At 45.7% G+C, this 24072-nt stretch overlaps 1 protein-coding gene across 2 annotated transcripts in view; it reads right to left on the reverse strand.

Annotated features, from left to right (window-relative positions):
* Positions 1–11579: 11579 nt before the first annotated feature.
* Positions 11580–24072, reverse strand: part of fat3a (FAT atypical cadherin 3a) — a 175416-nt gene continuing 162923 nt past the window's right edge. For both annotated transcript variants that reach the window (XM_061218131.1, XM_061218130.1), the window contains exons 22-25: positions 23336–23489; positions 20763–21421; positions 19276–19389; positions 11580–12187 (exon numbers count right to left, since the gene is read on the reverse strand). In XM_061218131.1, the coding sequence (XP_061074115.1) occupies positions 11580–12187; positions 19276–19389; positions 20763–21421; positions 23336–23489 (1535 nt within the window). The remainder of the gene's footprint in view (positions 12188–19275; positions 19390–20762; positions 21422–23335; positions 23490–24072) is intronic.

The raw sequence follows: 24072 nt of genomic DNA on the forward strand, positions 1-24072 counted from the left end.
CGTTTTATTGATGATGCCATTCCTCGAAGTGTCTGAATGCCAAAATACGTGCCATAAATGCATGTTTACACTGTGCCAGAACAACCCATAATGTCTACTTCATTAAAATATAAACTTTGGCGTAGCGATGAAACCCTTATAAAACACTATAACTAGCTGCTCACTTGCAAAATAGGACGAGAAAGTGATAGGGGAGCACAGAGAGGCCAAGCAGAGTCTGCTTATGTGAAATAACATCCCACGGAGAACAGGTTCACTTCACTTGTTTGTTCATTTGAACAGTTTCTCTAAACATGTTTTCTTTGTACATTAATTTTAAAGTCATGCGGAGGTTTGCAAATAGGAAGCTAATTCCAAGTAGAGTGGAATTAGACATAAAGAGGTCGGTGGTGAGTTGGCAAACAGAGTGTGTGTGTGTGTGTGTGTGTGTGTGTGTGAGAGAGAGAGTGTGTGTGTGTGTGTGGGGGGGGGGGATTACTTCAGAGTAATGTGACATTTAAGAAGATTGAAATATGAGTCTGGGTGCCTCTTTCCCTGGCTGAGTGACAACTGAAATGACTGAGCTGTGTGATGACCCCTTGTACAGACAAAGTCGCTTTTGGATTCAGCCAATCGGGCACATGTTTGTCATTCTTAGGAAGCTGTCTGTCCTCTGCTGTGGAATCAGCCCTGTAAACACTGCTCTGTGTCTTGTTTCTTTTTGTCAAGGGCTCTTTCATTATTAGGGGTGTAAGCCTTTGTCATGATGACGATACCATACCTGTACTCTGAGTAACTCTATGTTTCTCTTCCTTCATAATGATACAATACTATTGATACAGTTTGCTATGCTAATGCGACCGCTAGATCTGACAGTACCTTCTCATCCCACAGACACTCAGAGGACATTGAAATAACAAACAATTTGATTTCCAAAGTTAACAAGTGTATTTATTAAATTATCAAATATCCCTATATGTGTCGGGATTAGAGCCTTAAAGGATTAACATGGTGAAATTATAGTGACTTTTAAGAACTATCTTAGACTATTTCTGGTAATATTAATTTACGTTAGCTAGCTAGTTTGCTTTAATAAGGTGGCGTAATCGATAACGTTAGCTAGCTAGCTTTCACAGGGATGTTATAGTTGTGCTTTTATCTTAACTTGCCTAGCTAGCCAGCAGAAATTAAGTCAGCATCCTTACCTTAGCTATTGATAGTTGATATACCATGGAGGGCCGTTTACCACCCTGAAGGGGTGACTGACTCGTTCACAGGGTATTATATGTAAGCCAACCCGATTCGTAGCTTCCCCACCACAATGTCACAGTGGGGCACTATTACCATGTCACCATATGCTGAAATGGATCGTGTATGGACAAGTTTTTATGAAAACGAAAGGAATTAGACACACTACTACCCTAGTTAAAATGCTTGGTTACATTATGGTTGATGTCCCATAGATATCTTTCCGACCTACAGTAACATGGTTTTGTCACCAGGTCGGCTATAACCAGACCTGCATGAATTCTAAATGCATGGTCTGTAGTGCGCAATGATATTTGTTGGATATTTTATCTGTTTAAAAATTCTGCATACCTGTTGTCGTTAGCAAGGTTATATGGAAATAATGCACCTCTTGGCCAGTCAGAATGCCAGGTGGTCGGTTATTTTTCAGTGCCGTGGTATAAAAAGAATAGTCTTTTTTTTTTTTTTCAACCAGGCCTGCCTGGCACACAGACTGACACCAGCAGAGCACTGGAGTTCTTCAAATACAAGCTGGCGATGGCTGAATCCACCATTTCGACAGCTTCAAATGACAACAACTGGAGCTGTTGCCATTCAACCTCCAACTGTGGCCTTGAACCTAAAGCTGGTGTTAATCTGCCACACAGTGACACCAAACATATTTCTTGACAACCATATGTACAAAGATGCACTGAGTTCAACTGGCAACAGGCAGCTCACTGGTAAAAAATTCAGTGCATGGACCTGCTTCTGTTAAAATCAAGGGCTTTTTCCAATCACTTCATCTCCTTATACTTTTCTTGCTCCTTTTCCCAGCTCAGGAAGGCAAGACAAAGAGACAAGAGAAGGAAGTGAAATCAAGAAAATGTGAATCAGGCAAAATAGGATGTCCTTGCTTGAAATGTCAGTTCAAAGCCACGTTGATCATTTATACGTCACGCATTCTGAAAAAATACTTCCGCAAAGTATGCGCTCATGTTTCCTCGCTCAAGAAAAGTTTGGGAGCCTCCTCTCTTCTAGCTTTTAGCTCTTAGAAGGAACATTTAACGGATTGGAGTTTCTTTAAAGATGCTTTCCGGGTCAGGCAAAGAACAAGGAGATAGTAGGTGGAAAATAAGCGATTGGAAAGTGCCCCAGGTGTGGTTTATAATCTGCATCAGGGATTGGCACTTCTCTTGGGACACGGTGTCCTTTGGCATTTCAGGACAAACAAAAGTTTCACCCAGAAAACAACAGTCTGACAGCTTTTCCAAAAGACAGATCTCCAACCTGGATCTCCTTGAAAACGGTGGCTCGCTCGCAGGCCTCAAGGTGACATCACCCCAATGAGCCCCCCCGCTGTGTAACGGCACAACCGGATCCCCGGAGTCTTCTGCAGGTTGCCCCGAGTGGCACCGACACGTTACAGGCACCGCAACCGGATCCTCTGTCATTGCAACCCCCAGTTGTCTTCGCCCAACACGGAAAAGTGGAAAGGGAATTGAATTGCGACACCTTAAGTGTCCGTTTACTGAGCTGTCGGTGCAACCGGCCAGTGTGTGTGTGTGTGTGTGTGTGTGGAAAGAATGCTGATTGTGGCATTTAGAGGGCGTGAGACATGGCCACTCAGCCCACATAAACGCGATGAGAGAGGGCTACGGGCCCCCATAACCCACTGTCTTTCAATTATCATACGTCACACTCAAGGCCCCCGACAAGTCACTCCAGTGTCCTCATTTCTACCACTTCAGTGGGCCCTGAGCCCCCTCCACTGCCCCTTGAGCTGTCCAAAGTCAACGATATTATTCTAAACAGTTTCAGAGCCCAGATCGGGCCTTTTCGAGGAGATATGGCTTGGGACATGGTCCAGGATGACAAAGCTTCCTGTTCCCTGCCGAGATCATGGCCTGCGTTTGGCTCCCTTCCTGCGGATGACAGGTTCACTTCAGAGGAGAGCAATGCCTCCTTTTTTAAAATAAATAAATCACGCTTCACAACACTGTTTATCACTAAAGTCTTGTTGTCTGTGCCCTTGCAGGCGGCTCATTTTTTGTTCTTAGTAATAAGGAAATACAGTAAATAAACAAATGATTGCAAAAAACTAAAAACAAAATGCTCTTGGTAAATCAAGCAGCATTAGAGGTAACAATACAGAGCTGACGCCAACTAAAGGCTGAGATGATTTCTTTCAGTTAATATATACTTAATATTAACTTAAATTCTATATTTAGTTTAAGACTGTAATTACACTGGTTTTTGTTTAAAAAAAAAAGGTCACACTGCATTGAAACTGAGACTTACAGTAATATATCCAGTTGTGCAGGGTAGAATTGAGCTGCATTTTGCATACTTGCAGTGTTATGGGTATCTAATTAAAACTGGTGCTTAAAACTGAATTTACAAAAAGTGCCCCAATTTACCTGAATTGACCCTACATCTAACCCACGTGAAATTTAGTTCAGTTACTAAACGGTTAAACATATTATTATTATATGTTATTATTATTTTGCGCTGTTACAACGAATACAGACTTCAAGTGAGATCATCTGGAAATGTACTTCCTGAGAAAGCTTTAAAAAATATGATCGCAGAACACGACAATACTCAGATGTTTCATATCAATCCTTGATTGTGGGAGTCAGGCTTTGTCTTTTACTCACATTTCTGACGTTTCTACCTGGAAATAGCTAGCTAGATAACTTACCCACCCATGTTTTTAGCTAGCTAAAGCCCAGTGTTATCCTGAAAAATGCTAATGTTTAAACCCTGATTCTCTTTGTTAGACTCACACGCTGTTCAAAAAAACCAATGTGGTTAATAAAAACATATATTTGTGACATGTTTGAATATTACACAGGAACATTCTGTATCTTTATATTTTGTGTTAAGATGAGCAGCTGACTGTTTTGGCCCATGTCATGTAGCTGGCTATATTGTGTCCATGAATTCAAGTCCATTGAGTTCTCTGGTAAAAAAAAGAGCCTTTGGCAAACTCTGATGGCTTATAATTAAGCATATGAGCTGAATACATTGTTCACAACCTGAAATTTAATTAGGTGGTAATGTTACCGTTACAGATTCTATTCTCAGTTTTGAGTTGAATGTGTTTTGAATGAGAGGTAGAAGTTAATGAGGTCTCATGCTATATATAATAGAAAGTTCTATTATATTCTAGCTAATTGTATCTATTCTATACTATGTGTGCAGGTTGTTTTTTTTCCTCCTGGATTTAATATGGGTTCAGCCCACGCTTGAACTGGATGCCGCGTCTGTCGGAGGCTGTCCCAGTGAGAAACGTTTGAAACCAGCGTGGCCAACTGCTTCGTGTTTCCTTCTAGAGAGCAATGGAACCGATCTTGATCTTGTATTGGGCGACACAAGCAGAGTTCTTTTTTTATCATTATTTTTCTACCAGGTAGATCAGTGATCAGAAGGTCCACAAAATAACTAACATTGGTAACGCTTAACTCGACCCCTCGTGATAAGGCTAAAATAACGCTACCATGTACATGACATAACAGCTGTCAACAAATGGCATAAGAGTCAGCTGATGTTGAATGATAAAAAAACAGATACTTTCATCAGTAAATGTTATGAGAGATGGTACTATCATATAATTTAGATAAAAGTGCGACAGTTTCATTTGACATAACCTGACGTTATCGGTTACACCATCTTGTGACAGCATTTATGTCATGTGTATGACAATATTATGTCAGTCGTATGGTGAGAGGTTCAAGTACCGTGTTGCCCACTCCTTAATGTGTACAAACTAAAATAAAGGGGTACTTGAATTAATGTATTTTGATACTTTGGGACAATTTGCAGTTTTATTTCATACCCTCCACATTCCCAAAACAAGAGCTTTATGTTGTTAGGGGTTATTGTATTATACATGTTTCATTATAAGTCAGTTTACACAGTGAATGGTATTTGTAAGAGTTGTCTAATACATTTGCACAAGTCTAAGCTGTAAAGTAGTGCAAAGTGTAAGGTTTATATCACTAACTTGTGAGTCTAACCAAACTACACCAAACATAGGTCTGATGCATAGATGATAATACAGGAAAATATTGTTTGGTGTCTTTGCTTGCTCATCCCTTTGTCCCTTTTTGACACAAAAAAGGAATGGATGCCAAAGCTGTCTACAAGACTGATGGTTTTGTAACCATAATTACATCATGCAGTTTACATTACATTACATGAATGGCATTTGGCAGACGCTCTTATCCAGAGCGACGTACACACCCAAAAGCTTTGTAAATGTCTAGCAAATGATTCATTAGTACATTTACAGATCATGTATAACAGGTGAGAAGCACTATAACTTCATCTATGTAAATTCATCTACATATGTTTCAACAAATTATCTATTAATCATTTAGAAATGTATTTAGTAATTGGTTAGTAAGAGTAAAGTACAAATCATGTAAATATTAAATAACTGTACTAATAATTTACATGTGTTTTATTCATGATTAGTTGATGGTTTATACATATCATACAGCGCATCTATATAGCAACAAATTATCATTTACAAATGTATTTAAATAATTTGGTAATGTTTAGTTCATAATAACTAATAACTTATAAATTACTTATAAGGGATCATTATTACAAAGTGTTACCAAAACGTACTGTAGTTTTTATTTCATTTTTATTTTTGTAAGTATTCAATGGCTAGGGCTGCTTTGATGGATTGTAGAAAAATCATTTTTCAAGAGAGCTGCTCTGTCAGCAGTCAGTTGTATAATCTATAGATCTGAGTCCAGAAACATTCACAAATGGAATGGTCCTATATGTGCTCAGGTCAGGCATTCTGAATTAATATAGAAATATAAATGAGCACAGAATTTAATCTAAAGATTCTTCTCATGACTGAAATGCGGAGTGACAAAACCAATATCCTCATTTAGATTAAAAAAAAAAGAAGTAATTGATCATTGAAAATGTATCATGTATCAACAATTGAATAAAGGATGACATCTATAAACACATTTTTCGCATGCAAAGTTCTCAGCATGTGATTAAATTCAGTCAGCTTAAAAGTAAAGCATAAGGTTCACAAAAGCCCTGGCTGGCTGGGGAAATGATAGCCACCCTGATCATGTTTCCCTTCATACAGGCAATGACCTAATTAACAATCAATGTTCACCTTATTTCAGCTTAATTACTTTAACTGCCTTGTGAATGTCAGCAAGTTTCTATATCTCAATTAATTAACAGTCATGGCAGTCATCCATGGCTCCGGTTGCAGGGGATTAGAGAGACACAGTAAATACCCTCATGCTCACACACACACGCACGTGCACGCACACGCGCACGCGCATACGCACACAGCACACAGCAACACACGCACACACAGCACACGCACAGCTCACACACACGCACATGCACACAGCGCACACACAAACACACACACGTACACAGCACACACACATACCCACTCACAACACACATACACACATGTACACAGAACACACACACACACACACACGTACACAGCACACACACACATACCCACTCACAACACAAATACACACATGTACACAGCACACACACATAGCCACTCCTACAACAAACGTGCACACATACACAGCACACACACACATACCGACTCATACAACACACATGTAGGGCGGCCTGTAGCGTAGTGGTTAAGGTAAATGACTGGGACACGCAAGGTCAGTGGTTCTAATCCCGGTCTAGCCACAATAAGATCCGCACAGCCGTTGGGCCCTTGAGCAAAAGTCTGGATAAGAGCGTCTGCCAAATGCCAATAATGTAATGTAATGTAATGTAAACATGCACACACATACACAGCACACACACACACATGCACATACATACACAGCACACACACATACCCACTCATACAACACACACACACACACACCCTCATACAACACACACACACACCCTCATACAACACACATGCACACTTACCCAGCACACACACACACACACACATACCCACTCATACAACACACATGTAAGCACATCTTTATGTTTGGCCTAGCTGAGGTGGAGAGGGTGAGAAGAGTGTTTTTGCCAGTTGAATCAGGGGATGATTAGGCGGCAGGTTGAGAGAGTCAGGGTTGGGAATTTAGCCAGGACACCGGGGAACCCCTGCTCTTTGTGAAGAGTGTCATGGGATCTTTAATGACCACAGAGAGTCAGGACCTCAGTTTAAGGTCTCATCTGAAAGACGGGGTCTCCTACAGCACAGTGTCCCCATCACAACACTCGGGCATTGGGGGTATTTCAACCAGAGGGAAGATCGCCCCCTACTGGCCCACGAACACCACTTCCAGCAGCAACTTAGTTTTCCCAGGAGGTCACACATACTAACCAAGCCCACACCCACTTACCTTCAGCCATTTGGCAGGAGCAGGGTGCATGATCCTTAATGTCACCTTTCAGGTCTGTGCCTGAGAGGATAAAATCAACAAATATTTCATTTCTCAAGGAGCATCAAAATGGTGACTATACAATTGGTTGGACTAACTATCTAAGAAGGTACTGAGTTTCAATCCATTAGATCAGGGGTGTCAAACTCCAGTCCTGGAGGGCCGCAGTGTCTGCTGGTTTTTGGTGTGTTTCAGCACAAGAGATACATTTTTAAGTGTTTCACTGGCTAAAGAGTCTACACACCTTGTTCCCAAGGCCTTAATGGGCTGCCGATTGAAAGGAAACCACAAACACCTGTAGACACTGTGGCCCTCCAGGACTGGAGTTTGACACCCCTGATCTAATGGATTGAAACTCAGTACCTTCTCGCTGTGAGACGACAGTGCTCTTTAATGCACCACCATGCTGCCCACTGGGCATAAACATATAACACATTTGTTGTGTTTCTTCTGTTCACTTTATAGCTGTTTTTTGCACCGTTGGAATAAAAATAAATCCTACAATGCGATTCCAAGAGGCTTTGTTGGACTAATAACAATATGTGATAAATTGGCATTTTTTCCTCTTGAGAATTGAATGTGGGGGGCGGCATATCCCTATTTTGCCCAGAGCTCTGGATTGTCTTCGCCCCCTGTCCTGAGCGGTATGTTAATCCTTCAAAAGGAAACAAACAAAACAAAAGCTCAACACAGACTAGTGCAGAAGCGCGGCCTGTGCCCTGAGTCTACAGAGTAAGTACAGCCCTGCTGCTCACACGACACGCTCCTCAGATGGGAAGATCTTTTTCAGATTACTGACAGCATTGCATGAGTCCGTGTGTCCCCAGCAAGTGTCACATCACTTGCCCACTTCTTGAAAATCAGCATTTCATACGTTTAGAAGGAATTGACAATAAACATCTATCTTTTTTTTTTTTAAAGATCCAGAGTGCTATTTTATAGTGCTATGTTTGGCTGTGCTAAGGCAGCCATAGGATGGATAGCGGTTGTCTTGCAGAGCAATACATTACTTATAAGTGGAATGCACTTCTTGTTTAGAAGGTGTCATTTTCTGAATTCCCTCCATCAGCTCTGGGCCTGAGATACATAAAATAATACCATCAGCACTATAGACACAGCAGCAGAACGTATGATGAATCTTTCCTGGGTGCCGGAGTGCAGTTTCAGACAGTGAGCGAGTGGCACTGGGAGAAAGGCTGGCGGGCACTGAGGAGAACCTATTCCTTCTGACCACAAAGAATCCACAGCCCTGCCAGCTGGGATAACGGTCAGATACCCGCACCAGGGTCCAGATGTCAACACTTACGACGTTACTTCACTGATAGGGATGAAGAAACATCGCACTCTTCGAGCTTTAGGGGGAGGTGGGCTAGTGCTCGTCGCTGAAGACCCAAGTGCTGGATTTCTAACAAAACACAATGAATGGACATTTTAAATAGGTTCCAGACAAATAGTTATATTTTCTCTAAAGTCAGTAAATGGAAAGAAGACATGGAACAATGCGTTCAGTAATAAAGATGTGCAGTAAGCAGTGGTGTCATAATTTGATCAACGGTTTTTATTTCCTGCATTGATTTATAAAACAGAACAGCAGTTAAAAAAGAAATTGATTTGTACACTCAGTTGCTGCAGTCAGGTTAGACATAGTTTAATACTGCCTAGGATGTTGGCTGGGAACAGCGTGAACCAACAACTTCTCGCACAACAAGGAGCACGACATGACAAGAGTTTTTCCCTTTTTTTTCGAGATTCTTGAGAAATGTTAGGTATGGCATAAAAAAAGAACAACCAATCTGATCTTTGAGTCCCTGTGCATTTCACAATGTGCAAAAATCAGTCTATTCTACAGGAGAATATTTACGTTTGAAAGCATATGTTAATAAAAAAAAAGAAAACTAAAACTTAAGAAAATGAAAATGAAGTGAAAATGTGGTTAAATTATTCTTGATTCATATTTGCCTCTTTACGGTCAACATTCACAATAAACACCAAGAAAATCAAAAGGCAGTCAGGATTGGAATTAAATATCTACAAAATCTTGCATTTTAACAACCTAGCTATGTACACTTTGTACAAAGATTTCAACACAAACTTACATCTTTTACAAAACTGCCTGATAAAATCAGGCATATTATATTACAAGACAATGATTTGAATCACGTGAAACACGTTCATTATTCTGCTGTGGCTCTGCTGATGACCGAGCCTACAGCCCTGCTCCGTGGATGTGTTTTGTTGGGGTTGCTACATTTTCCCCAATGCAAGCTCAACGCCTTGCATTCCGTACCCATCGCCCTGGTGGCCTTGTTTGTTATGGCTTTAAAAATACTGGCTTGAATTTGAAATCATATTCAGTGCAAAAAATCCTTAACCACCCCCTTTCCCCCTTTTGACAAAACAAACAAAAAATTATCATTTTAAACGAAAAATGTAAAAAAAAGCAAGAAAAGAAAGAAAGAAAAAAAAAGTATAAAAGTGTTAAACTTGTAGTAACACAACCGGCACCTGAAAAGCCAAATATTTTCCAGGGGGGCCTTTCATAACATGGCGAACTGCTGCTCTGGAGCTGGCTCCTGCTGGTGTCTCTCCCCCACCCCCTGCCTCTGGTGAGGATGGTGTTCTGGTCCGTGCCCCTTTCACGTGCAGGAGAGGCTGTGTTTAGACCCGGCTGTCCACTTCCCTGGTGCTGGGACAAACACACACCTCACACAGATCTCCTGCTGGATCTGAAGGGATGGACAGGGGCTATGGAATGCCTAACGCTCTAGAGACTTTCGGGAACAACCAATCGAAGTCCAAAATGTGTCCAAAAAAAAAACAAGAAAACAAACCTGCTGGCTTGGCCCTCTGATATCCCCTCGACACGGACTCCTCCTTCATCAGCCAAACAAGAAGAGCTGACAGTAAAAATGGACAATGTGTGTGTGGATTTCATACGGGAGGAACAGTACGCTGCAGTGCATCTCATTAAAGCAAACTCTTCCGAAGCACAAATTCATCTTTCTCTCGATTTCTTTTTCAACAAAAGTCACACCCCTCTCAAATACCTTTCGGAGGGTCTTTTTTATATATTGCTACTTTGATGACCGAATCACGAAGGCAGCATAAATATTAGTGCAAAAAAAAAAAAAAATGAAAATGCTTGGCATTCTACAAAATATTTAAGTGGGTTGGCACTGGACCAGCGGAAAGAAGATTGCCTCATGAGGAAAGCGAAAAGCTGGCATGAGGCGTTCTCTCGCCCTCAAGGAGGAGGCCACTCCTTCCACATCCATGATACGGGGGCGACGGTCAGTCCTGAAAGAGTGGCCAGTCCCATCTTGTGTCCAACACGGTCCTCAACACTCCTCCCGCTCCTCGGCTTCAGCTGAGCTGTCAACACCGTCATAATGAGTGTTTATCACGTGTTCGTTAAGCCAAATTTCCACTCTCCCTTTTCATTTTTTAATTTTCTATTTTGAAAGCAGTGTTATATCCCACCTGCAAGGTTACAGTCGGACCACTGGCAGACCTGATACACGTATGCGCACATAAAAAAGATGCTTCATGGCAATGGCACTGCTCTGAACCGATCGGCCTACAGACCCATCCCCAGAGTGTGTGTGTGTGTGCTTGTGTGTGCGTGTGCGCACGTGGAGGAGTGACAGGAGGCCTTACAAAAGGAATCATTTGTCAAAAAAGAAAAAGAGAATAGTGAATAATAAAATAACAAAACTGGTATCAGGGTGTGCTCTCCATACCCGCGTAACCACGACAGGCTTGCCTTCGCCGGGGCAGTGATTCAGCAGGTTTCAATAAAAAACCATGTGCCCTTCCAGAGACTGCCGCTCTTTGTACTCCCTGTCCGAGGGCCGTACTGGGAATTCCTTCAGTCTGACTGGGTTTTCCGGGGTGCCGCCCCGGAAGAGTGCCGTTTCCTTTGGTGCGCTCCTCCGCCCTCCCCCCCCCGCGCGCCAGCGGGCCTCAGACCTGCGTCTGCTGCTGCGTCTCCACGAAGGGCGGGCGGGCGCCCTCGAAGTGCAGCTCGTCCACGCTGTCCAGGTCGCTGGTGCCCGCCTCGGAGTCGTCGAAGCCGCAGGGCGCGGACACGTCGGAGGAGGAGGCGTTGGCGGACAGGCGCATGGACACGCTGTCCAGGTTGTCCGCCTCCAGGTGGCTCCCGGGGCCCAGGGCGAAAGTGCTGAACTCCTCCCCGCCGCACTGGCCCTCCCCCGGGAACTGGTGCGGGGGCAGGTACTGGCTGGGGTGGAAGTGGGGGCGGGCCCGGCCGCCGCCACTCAGGGTGCTCTCCACGGAGACGGGCTGAGTGGCGGGCAGCGTCTCGTAGTGCTCCCGGTACTCCTCCGGCAGGGGCGGGGGCAGCTGGTCCTGGCTCAGGAACTCGTCCTCCTGCGGCGGCGGGAAGTCGCTGTCGATGTCGTACCCGCCCAGGTAGTAGTCCGTCTCCAGCTCCCGGGTGCTCCCGCCCAGGCGGGCGGAGGAGGAGCCGTCCCCCGCCTCGTAGCTGGGCACCTCCTCGATGTCCGGCAGCCGCGAGCTGGGCATCCAGTCCGACGTGTCCCAGTGGTACGCTGGAGAGGAGAAGACACGTCAGTACGGCCGCCGTGTCAGCGCCGCCATCCCCAGAGACATCACCGGGGGATTCACAGAGGCAGACCCGCGCGTCTGGACACACGGGACACTAGACAGCGTGTTGAGCACAGTGCTCCCTGCTTTAAGACGCCCGTGCGGTCTGTGAGCAGGGAGCTGGATCTGCGCCGTTTGTTTGGCGGTGTCGGATCATGCAGGAACAACATGCCGGCGTCAGAGGCGATGCAGAACAAGTCAAGCCATGAGGTCGGAGGTCATTCTGTAAGGGCGCGGTAAAAACAAACACATCACTGCAAGGTGAGACCTCGTCAGGTGTGAACAGAGTCACAGGCACGGGAAGCAGACATGCACAGCGTACAGGACAGACACGTCAGACAGTTTGTACACAGAAAACACCGTACCAGTTATCAAGACTTCTTTTTCTACCAAATGCTCTTTCGAAAGGAAATTTGGTTCTCACAATTGAGACGAAAGACGAGAATAAAGATCAAGAAGTCTTTTAACCACAAAGCTGTAACGTGAACAGAAACAGAAAACAACGGATGTCATGTGGTGCAATGGGACGAACAAACTGCTGCAGGCGACAAGAAAATAAAGACATAAAATAATCCAAACAAACTGATAACACAGGCAAAACCAGAGGGATGGACAGCAGACGGAATAGCGGGTGGCTTTGTTGGAGGGCTGTGGTGAGGATGAGCCGCGTGGAGGTTCGCGCGCGGGCTGGACCGGGCGACGCAACACGGCTGTTTAGTCAACACGCATGCAGGGGCAGGGACTGAGGGGACTGGATTAAATCACACACACACTGCGGTCCAGGACGAGGGGGGGACGGGGGGGGACGGGTGCAAACAGGGGCACACAGACAGGAGAGTCACCTCTGTTGTAGCTCTGCCCTTGGTCCAGGACTGACACTGGCAGGTGGGAGAGCAGATAAGAGTCATTAAGAGCTAGTAGACGGGGGGGGGGACCCCTCTGAGGTACAGCATGCTGACCAGGCACTCAGCTGGTCTTTGCGTCTCCTGACAAGTGCAGCGCCTCTCTGGTCACATGACGGCCGGGCGGAAAAAGGCTAAAACCATGTGACTGTGCTCGCTCTGCCCCCGCTCACTGAGGGAATCGACTGTGGGACTAGGGCTGTGATGTTTGTTTCCCGTGATGGAGTGGAGTTCGCACCGCACTGGCGTGTGAACCTGCCTCGCCCACACCAGCACCAGCACCAAGGGCCAAAGTGGCTGTAACCGGCAGGAGGTTCCTGCTCCACGCTGCTGCCGGCATCCTCAAAGAGAGCGCGCCACGCGGGCAGCCGGGAGAGGGGACCCTCTGGGACACGCGCCCCGTGGTTGCCTGCTTTGTGATGCCCGCTGTGGGGTTAGTGTGGCGGGGCGGACCTGGCAGCCCCGGTGTCAGCGGCTTCTGTACGGCCATGCAGAGCGCTGGTCCCTCCCACCACGCCGCGCGCAAGAAGCTCCTTTCAGCCGCTACGGGAGAACGGAGCCCTCTGCCCTGCCCCTGTGAATAATACACACCAGCTACTGAAATGTGTACCACAGGGCTCTGCTGCCAGCGCTGAGCAACGAGGACTTACCTTCATAACTGGCCTGAGCCACTCGCTTTGAGCTATTAGAAGCTTGACAGTTACATTAAAGGACCACCCATTGCCAGCTGATTCATTAAAGCCTCAAATGAGCTGCAAGAGATGAGGTTAAATGAACCGGGTTGTCACAAAGAGATTGGAGAACTTTCATTTTAATTCAACAAAGGTCAATGTGCTATATAACAATAAAGGTTACTTGCAGCGATAGAACATTATATCATTAGCGTGAATGAATGTCCTCAGAATGTTGATTACCAATTTTGTACAACTCGTTTGATGAAAAATATAATTCTGTGAATTAAAAAAAAAAATGCATTAAGTGCTTACGACAAAAGGAAGTCATTTCAATTTGAACAAAATTTTAAGTAGCTATTCATCAATTTGAAAATGTGTTTCAGTGGGTACTCTACGCATGAGTAAAGGCTTTGTACTGCTCCAAGATAAACTTGCTGTACTCCATTCCAAACTAAAGTAAGGTTTAGCAACGGAACAAAATTTTAGTCCAACAACAAAAAAACTGCACTCACCATACAGAGCTTCCCTCTTATAGTTCTTTGTGAAAATCAACCTCAGACAAAATAACCAGCTAATGGGTGATCCTTTTAAACAAGCGGAGTTAACCGTCATAACAAAATGACTGAAATTAGGCCCAGGATATGATTTTAAACACAAGTGTACAGTGCAGCAGATCAAACTGCGCTCACCGGTCCAGAGTTACTCACTGTTGACAGAGCACAGCTATATGAGCTGGGTCTGTGAGGGGACGGGGCAGCGCCCCGAGACAGACGGGTATTATCTGAATAATGAACGCGTGCGGGGGCAGGAGCGAGACGCAGACCGCATGAGTGAGAGCCAAGTAAAGTAACAGAGAGGACACTGAGCTGAGAGATTAATGTCCCATCTCCGCGGATGATACACCACTGACAGAGTGCCACAAAGTCACCCAGCCTGGCCTCACTGCCAGTCAGACCCACTTCAGAGTGGCGCTCGTAAATCAGCCCTGGTTCCCTCTTCTCAGTACATCTGAGTGCATGTCTATCACAGCTACGAGGATGACGCACTCGTACAAAACAAAACGTCACAACATCTCCTCTTATCCGTTGTTGGTGACACGTGAAAATAATAATAAATGAAAAATGCAAAAGAAATAAGAGGAAAATGCCTACGGTTTTTACCGGAGTGTAAAAAAACGGTCCGTGCACTCTGAGTGTGTGTCTACGTAGGAGCAAGCGTTTGTGTGTTAAAGAGCAGTCAGAAAGGACGGGGCCTCCGTTCTGTTAGTGCATGCAGCCCTGCGGTGCCCAGAGGACCGTCGCTGGGCTGGAGGTCAGGAGGCCGTGGGGTGTGTGCAGGCACGGGGAGGGGTGTGTTCTGTTAATGCAGGCATGGCACCCGCCAGGAAAACAGCTACACCTGCCAGACCTTCCCCTAGACCAGGCGTGTCAAACTCCAGTCCTGGAGGGCCGCGGTGTCTGCTGGTTTTTGGTGTGTTTCAGCACGAGAGATACATTTCACAAGTCTTTCATTGGCTAAAGAGTCTACACACCTTGTTCTCAAGGCCTTAATTGGCTGCTGATTGAAAGGAAACCACAAACACCAGCAGGCACTGCGGCCCTCCAGGACTGGAGTTTGACACCCCTGCCCTACGCATTTCCCCATCCAAAGGGTCGATTCCTAGAACCGCATGCATGCGTACATGGGGAACAATGAGAACTTTCTTTAGTGGCTATAGACAAAGTTGTGAGCTGTCATTCAGTTTTAAACTTAAACATGCCCATGCCATTTGCAGCTTCGGGGTGGGGGGGCTAACTATCATTTTAAAATACGTATTTAGAGACATGTTAACAGACATCAAACAGAAAAAAAACTGCATTAATCCCAGGGGAATTACAGCAACATGTGTAATCGTGTTCCTTTTCTAAACTTGTGTCACAAACACAGTAAAACTTCAAAATGAACCGAAGAGAAGATACGAGTACCTTCGTTTTCAATAGTGTCGACCGCGTCATTGACCAGTCGAATGACGGTCACTATGGAGGCTTGTGGAGGGGAAAAAAAGGAGGAGAGGGGGAGTAAGATGGAGACATGGTTTCAGACACATTCATCAGGACCAGGGCAGCTTTTAAATGTGAACTTTGAACCCTAACAACCAACCATCAGTAACTCCAGACCAGTAATAAGGACGTCTGAAGGTGACTGTTCTCCAAAAATGAAGCATATCAGAACTGATTTGGCGGGGTGATATTCTCATTAATTCTGGCCATTGTTGTTCATCCTTACCTGGGTCTGAGGTGCATTATTTAAGAAGAAGGTTGCCTGGTTAATTCAAAAACGGAGTCTCTAAATGCTACTGCACATATGGGGAAAACTGGAACACAGTTTTGGTTCCAGACAGATGTCATCAAATGAAGAACCCCCATGGAATAAATTGTTTGTTTTAACTTCAAAGAAGATCGCAGACAAAGCCTGCATGACTAATTCAGAAAGGGAAGCACTAGGAATTAAAGAACGATGCTTTCTTAAGCCCAAAACAGATGGAGGTACCGTGTATTACAAACAGCTTGTTGATTAAAATAGTTTTAGAGAGGAAAGCCTTTGGATTGGTCCGTCGTGGACAGCAGAAGGCAGCCATTGGTGGGTTCTTTCGGGGCTGAATATTGGGCCTGTTCTGATCCACCACACCTCGTCTGTAGCATACAGTACATGACGAGGCTGATGACTAGAAGAGGCCTCCTGAGATGCTGGGCCTCTCTGACACTGTAAGGTCCACGTCTGCACTCTCCGCATTCACGAGTGGAGAATATGGAGAAGGATGTGAGACAGGTCTAAAGGATGTGAGACAGGTCTAAAGGAAGACTTAAATTAGGTGCGACATGAGAAACCGACAAAGAAACAAAGTGATTAAAAACCAGGAAGTAAATCAAGCTGAAGGAAAAAAAAACAATTAAACAACCCTATATAGGTGTTAACCTTGATCTCTCCCACCCAGTAAAAAAAAAAGCATTTAAAAATATGTAAAACAGACTGAACAATATTCAGACTTTTCAAGACTGAACAACATTCAAACTTTTCAAGACATGTGGCTTTAGTTTTCCCGTTCCTGTGTTGTTGCCAAGGGCTCGATAGCGTAATCTCATTGGCTCATTACATAACTGCATGTCTAGTGCAGGCAGGTATTTAATCACTTAGAGCTGCTACAGAGAGAAAGACACAATGTTTATGCTTGCACAATAAGAAATGACCAAAACCATAATATAAAACTGTTTTTTAAAAGGTTAATTTCTTTCCAGAAACAACCAAAGGTACCTTGCAAAGCAAAGTAAACTTGAAGATGACTACAATTAAGAGGTAATCCCACTGGTAATCTGTGATAGCAAAATGGTCATGATGGTTAAAGGGTTAAGGACATCTATCTGTACGGTACACTCAGTGAGCACTTTATTAGGTACACCTGTACACCAGCTCGATAATGCAAATATTTAATCAGCCAATCATGTGGCAGCAACTAAATGCATAAAAGCATGCAGATGTGGTCAAGAGGTTCAGCTGTTTTTCAGACCGAATCTCAGAATGGGGAAGAAATAAGAAAAAAATAAAAGTGACTTTGACTGTGGAATGATTGTTGGTGCCTGACAGGGTGGTTTGAGTATCACAGAAACTGCTGATCTCCTGGGATTTTCGCACACAGCAGTCTCTAGAGTTTGCTGAGAATGGTGCATAAAACAAAAACATCCAGTGAGCAGCAGTTCTGCAGGCATAAGCCTTGTTATTGAGAGAAGCCTGACTGGCCAAAGCTGACAGGAAGGTGACAGTAATGCCACACATTACAGCAGTGGTATGCAGAAGAGCATCTCTGAACACACAACATGTCAAACCTTTAAGTGGATAGGCTGCAGCAGCAGAAGACTTACATAAAAAAAGGCTAATAATTACCTAATAAAGTGCTCACTGAGTGCATATACATATATGATGATTTGATACAGAAAATAGCACAAAAGTTGCTACTTTTTGTGTCATCAGCTCGACAAAAAATAGTCAAGACATTTAATATCCCTGTAGGAAAAAGTGAAAAAGACAATCAAACTTTCACAGCACTGTAAATACATCTCTGTTAAACCTGCTGGTGGCACCAACACATGGGAGAGCTGCTATGCACATCACTGTATCATAACAAGACTAAATAAATATGTGACTCGAACACTGGCCCATAAACATTGGCTCATCTACGGACTGAAATGATATAAAGACTGGTTTGTTCATCTGTACCTTACTGTGAATGTTCCCTGAACTGAAAAACATTTTAGAAAACAAAGCTCACATTGCTCCACTAAACGAGATAAGAAACTGTTCTCCACACATTAATACATACATAAAATAAGCAGCTAGTTCAGGCAATAAAGAAACACACAGCGGGATGAGAAACAACGCAAACATAAAAGGTAATCCCTTCAGAAAATTATTACTGGATGTGAACCACGGTATTTATAGAGGAAATGCATTGTCAGAAATGGGGTAACAATTGCTTGCGATTTGAGAATGCTCCAGGGTAGACTGGTCTCGGCGTGTGATGGGTAAAAGAATGGAGAAAGATAAAATCAGTACATAAGTGCTCTAGACGCAAACTAAAGTAAACAAGGCTCCAGTGGCCTCCTTCCTCAAGCACATTTAGCCAGTCAAGTAGAGCAGCTAATGAGGCCTGAAACAATGAGAAACACACACATGCCACAAGAGACCCAGAGGTGGTGCTCTGATAGGAACCATAATGATAGTTTTAGAAATTATTACAATTTTAGTCTGCATGAAAAGGCACAATACAAATGGCATAAATACAAATCTTGAAGTACAAAGGGATGCAGTGCTGCCAAGTCTCACATGAGGTAAAATAACCCTCATGATAAGACATGATGGAATGAAGAGGGCAGTACTTCTGGCTGGCGTTTGGGAACACGATGTCAAGCACGAACCACAAACAACGTCAGAGACAATCATCACAGAATATGATATGGGGATAAAAAAGACAATCAACACACTGTTGCGAAGCCATTCCTCTAAGCACCTGAGCACAGCATTCATAACAAACACGGCATGTCGAACACTGCTGAAGAACTATGAATGTTTTTTTTTTTTTTAAGTCACACCAAACAATACAGGCTTGCTGTGACGGCACACACAGGAGTAAACATGCATACACACACACACACACACACACACACAGGATGCACCCCCCCACCCACCCATACACACACAATTCCTGTTTCCTCCATATTCGCAAACCTGAGGTAATGGTGTTTGGGTTGTGTGCTTTCTCTGACTGCTCATCACTCGGCATGTACTGGTGGTGATAACGGCACGCTGACTCTAGGCGCTGACTCTAGGCGCTGACTCTAGGCGCTGACTCTAGGCGCTGACTCTAGGCGCTGACTCTAGCTCAGCTGGGGGGTGCGGGGGGGGAGGGCGGTGCGTCCATCTTACCGTTGTCATCGCAGGAGTCAGACTGGAAGGAGCTGAGCGACTGCACCTCCGAGTTGCTGCCCTTGTTGCTGCCTGAGAAACACGTGACCTCCTCCACCATGTCCACGACTTTACCTGCAGGACAGCGGGAAGGCGGGGGCGACAGTTAAGAGGACAAGTCTTCATAACAGACTCTTTAATTTCATTTTTATTATTATTATTATTATTATTATAATATACGTTAGCGTAGCCCAAAGCAGGGCAACTAATTAAAATGTTGGGCGCGGATAACGAAATGTGTTTCTGTCCACACCAGCCAAAAGAATCTGGCTTGTTCTACAGAAGACTGACCCAAATGAGAGCTCTTTAAGAGCCGGAGTCATGCAGCTGTGTGTGTGCTGTTTAAGAGCTGGAGTCATGCAGCTGTGTGTGTGTGCTCTTTAAGAGCTGGAGTCATGCAGCTGTGTGTGTGCTCTTTAAGAGCTGGAGTCATGCAGCCACGTGTGTGTGCTGTTTAAGAGCTGGAGTCATGCAGCCACGTGTGTGTGCTGTTTAAGAGCTGGAGTCATGCAGCCACGTGTGTGTGCTGTTTAAGAGCTGGAGTCATGCAGCCGTGTGTGTGCTCTTTAAGAGCTGGAGTCATGCAGCTGTGTGTGTGCTGTTTAAGAGCTGGAGTCATGCAGCCATGTGTGTGTGCTCTTTAAGAGCTGGAGTCATGCAGCTGTGTGTGTGCTGTTTAAGAGCTGGAGTCATGCAGCTGTGTGTGTGTGCTCTTTAAGAGCTGGAGTCATGCAGCTGTGTGTGTGCTGTTTAAGAGCTGGAGTCATGCAGCTGTGTGTGTGTGCTGTTTAAGAGCTGGAGTCATGCAGCCACGTGTGTGCTGTTTAAGAGCTGGAGTCATGCAGCCACGTGTGTGCTGTTTAAGAGCTGGAGTCATGCAGCTGCGTGTGTGTGCTCTTTAAGAGCTGGAGTCATGCAGCTGTGTGTGTGTGTGCTGTTTAAGAGCCGGAGTCATGCAGCCGTGTGTGTGAGCCTGGGCCAGGCTGAGGTGTGGGCGACCTTGAGAACAGAGGTCTCCTCACGCACAGCTTGAGAACGCTAGCGGCAACGGCCGCGATCGATCGAGGCCGCGCAAACTGACCGACCGCAGCCTCAACACTCAAGACCTCTTACTGCCAGGCTGTCAGCGAGAGGGGGAATATCATATCTACCAGTACCGGGCATAGAATATATACTGTACATAATCAATGCCTGTACTTGCTGCTTGTCATGAATACCATTTACATTAACAATTTTGCAGTTTTTTCTGTAGTTCTGGTATCTCTTGAGAATCGGGCAGGATTGGTTATGCGTTATAGAATAAGTTGTTGGGTTTTCATGAGAGTTATGCGTTATAGAATAAGTTCTTGGGTTTTCATGAGAGTTATGCGTTATAGAATAAGTTGTTGGGTTTTCATGAGAGTTTGGGGCACATTTCTGCCCCCCCCCCCGGCGCCCCCCCCCCTCACCGTCGTCGCTGTCCCAGGGGCTCTTGCGGATGGAGTCGCAGTCGGAGCGGCAGGGCGAGACGGGGGGCAGGTTGGGGGCCACGCTGCACACCACCACGCCCCGGCGCGTGGTCAGGATGCGGGGCGACTCCGGGTGGAAGGTGGTCATCTCCGTGTGCTCCGCGCCCAGCCCGTCCACCATCTTGTCCAGGTTGCCGCGGGAGTCGCTCTGGAAGCAGGGCGTGTAGGCCATGGGGCGCACGGGCACCTGCGGGGGCCCCCCGGCCTCCGAGTACAGGTTGCAGGGGTCCCCCCCCCCGCCACGCAGGCTCTTGAACTGGACGCCGTTGGCCTTGTTGAGCAGGGCCGCCGTGGCGGGGTCCTGCACCAGCGTGATGTTGTTCCGCGAGTAGCTCTTGTGGAACACCTTCTTGCGGAAGGCGACGAAGAGGACGATGAGGACGAAGATGACGAACAGCACCACGGCGATGCCGATCAGCTCCTCCTTGCCCACGTAGGAGTGGCCGGCCTGCATGTTGGGCACCACCACGGGCCGCAGGCCGCAGCGCTGCCCCACGTAGCCCGCCGTGCAGTTGCAGTAGAACGCGCCGAACGTGTTCACGCACACGCCTCCGTTCTCACACTCCTCCCGCTCGCACTCGTTCACGTCCTCCCCGCACCTGAGAGAGAGGAGAGAGCACACGCAGGCGTGCGGGGGCACGTGAGTCCAGCCCTGCTGCTGTCGGGCCTTTCTGAGGTCCTCACTCCTTTTCATCACGTTACACTACATTACATTACATTACATTATTGGCATTTGGCAGACGCTCTTATCCAGAGCGACGTACAGTTGATTAGACTAAGCAGGAGACAATCCTCCCCTGGAGCAATGCAGGGTTAAGGGCCTTGCTCAAGGGTCCAACGGCTGTGCGGATCTTATTGTGGCTACACCGGGATTAGAACCCCTGACCTTGCGGGTCCCAGTGATGCACCTTAGCCACTACACTACAGGCCGCCCCAAATCATTGAACCCAGATCCCAGATGCATCTGAAGGCGAAGGCAGTCTTTCAGCCTCGTTAGTGCACAGAACACGTGGGGAAGATTCATACTCTCCGCTGAGGCAGCCAGCGACTGCACAGAAATATCATATTTCCTTTCTTAAGACGTGTTGTCGTGGAGCGATCACTGAAAAGTGGATCTATACTGCCATCTGCTGGGAGACACGTCACATCAACCTAAAGGAAAGCGCTTCGTTTCTTTGTATTTCTGGATAGATTTTCAGCACTGAAGTCAGTCAGTAGACCTGGACAGACAAGTAGATGAAGACCTGGAACATCTAAGGCATCGTTTTAGCTAAGTGTGTGATGACCTTTCTGAGACTTGCAGGGGTGCATACGTTTTTTTTCCATAAGTTGCACAATGCAACTTTCTCATGCAAAATTGGGATTCAAATTAGTACCAAAAATGTATATTTCATAAGATTAATATTCAATGATTATTCATAGCATAAGCATGAGCAAGCATACTGAAAACACAAGCAAATAAAATCCATCCCCCACTGTGTATGGCACATATCTACTCTTTGCTTCCCCTCAGATGAGTGCTTCCCTGTGGCTTATCTGCCACCTGCCTCATAGCCAGGCTTAGAGGTGATGTGTAATCCTCTTATTAACTGCAATATCAGCCACGGTGGCTGGCCTTCGCGCCTTAAACTGCTTAACTGCTTCCCTGTTACGAGAGGGTTTAAATCATTAGACTGCGGAATTCTATCTCTGCCAAGACGTGATTGTGTGTGTGTGTGTGTGGGGTGAGTGTGTGAGAGTGTGTGTGTGTGAGTGTGAGTGTGAGTGTGTGTGTGAGTGTGTGTGTGTATGTGTGTGTGTGAGAGTGTGTGTGTGAGTGTGAGTGTGTATGTGAGTGTGTGTGAGTGTGTGTGTGTGTGTGTGTGGGGGTGAGTGTGTGAGAGTGTGTGTGTGAGTGTGTATGTGTGTGTGTGAGAGTGTGTGTGTGAGTGTGAGTGTGTGTGTGTGTGAGAGTGTGTGTGTGAGTGTGCGTGTGCGTGTGTGAGTGTGAGTGTGCGTGTGTGTGTGTGTGTGAGAGTGTGTGTGTGAGTGTGTGTGTGTGTGTGTGTGTGAGTGTGTGTGTGCGTGTGCGTGTGTGAGTGTGCGTGTGCGTGTGTGTGAGTGTGTGTGTGTGAGTGTGTGTGAGTGTGTGCGTGTGAGTGTGTGTGTGTGTGTGTGTGTGTGTGTGTGTGTGAGTGTGAGTGTGTGTGTGAGTGTGTGTGTGCGTGTGTGTGAGTGTGTGTGTGAGTGTGTGTGTGTGTGAGTGTGTGCGTGTGAGTGTGTGTGTGTGTGTGTGTGTGAGTGTGTGAGTGTGTGTGAGTGTGCGTGTGTATGTGTGTGTGTGTATGTGTGTGTGTGTGTGTGTGTGTGTGAGTGTGCGTGTGTGAGTGTGCGTGTGTGTGTGTGCGTGTGTGTGTGTGTGTGTGAGTGTATGTGTGTGTGTGTATGTGTGTGTGTGTGTGTGTGTGTGTGAGTGTGCGTGTGTGTGTGAGTGTGTGTGTGCGTGTGTGTGTGTGTGTGTGTGTGAAACTCACGTGAGGCCAGAGTATCCGCGGCGACAGCTGCAGAGGAAGGCGTTGCCGATGGGTTTGCAGATCCCGGCGTTTTGGCAGGGGTTGGGAACACAGGCTGTGATCTCAGTCTCACAGCGCCCCCCGGTGAACTGTGAGGTGCAACTGCACTCAAAACCTGATGCAGAGAATACACCATATGAAAATGAAGTTAACATAAAAAGTTAACATAAAAAATACATGGTATTAAACTGGTACAAGCTTTTCTGAGCAGATATTCAGGACCAAAAATGATGCATTTAAAACATTTCCCTACATGCCTATATTATTCAGCAAAAACTGAACACCCACCCAACATACTAAGATTCACACAGAGAAATGTAACTATTGACTGTTAACTCAGAGTGATCTACATGACAAGGTTTGCTAACATCAAGGGTGGATTCTTTCTTACTGTGTAGGGAATAATCAATTTTTTGTAAAACATATAACTAAATAAATACGTAATTAGCAATGGGGAGAAACAGGAAGAGCTCTAAGGGTGGTAATCTTTACAGGAACAGCAGTGGCATTGGATTTGATTCAAGAGAAGAACCACACCAACAGAGCACTAACAACAGGACTGCCCACACACAGACACACGCGCACATCTCACTTCATCCCTCTCTCTCTCTCTCACACACACGTCCACACGCGCACACAGAAGCGTGCAGTATTTCCCCTGTCTGCATATTTGCCTGGCAGAGTGAGTGTGTGTGATG

This window comes from Conger conger, chromosome 13 (assembly GCF_963514075.1).
Source record: "Conger conger chromosome 13, fConCon1.1, whole genome shotgun sequence".
Classification (NCBI taxonomy): Eukaryota; Metazoa; Chordata; class Actinopteri; order Anguilliformes; family Congridae; genus Conger; species Conger conger.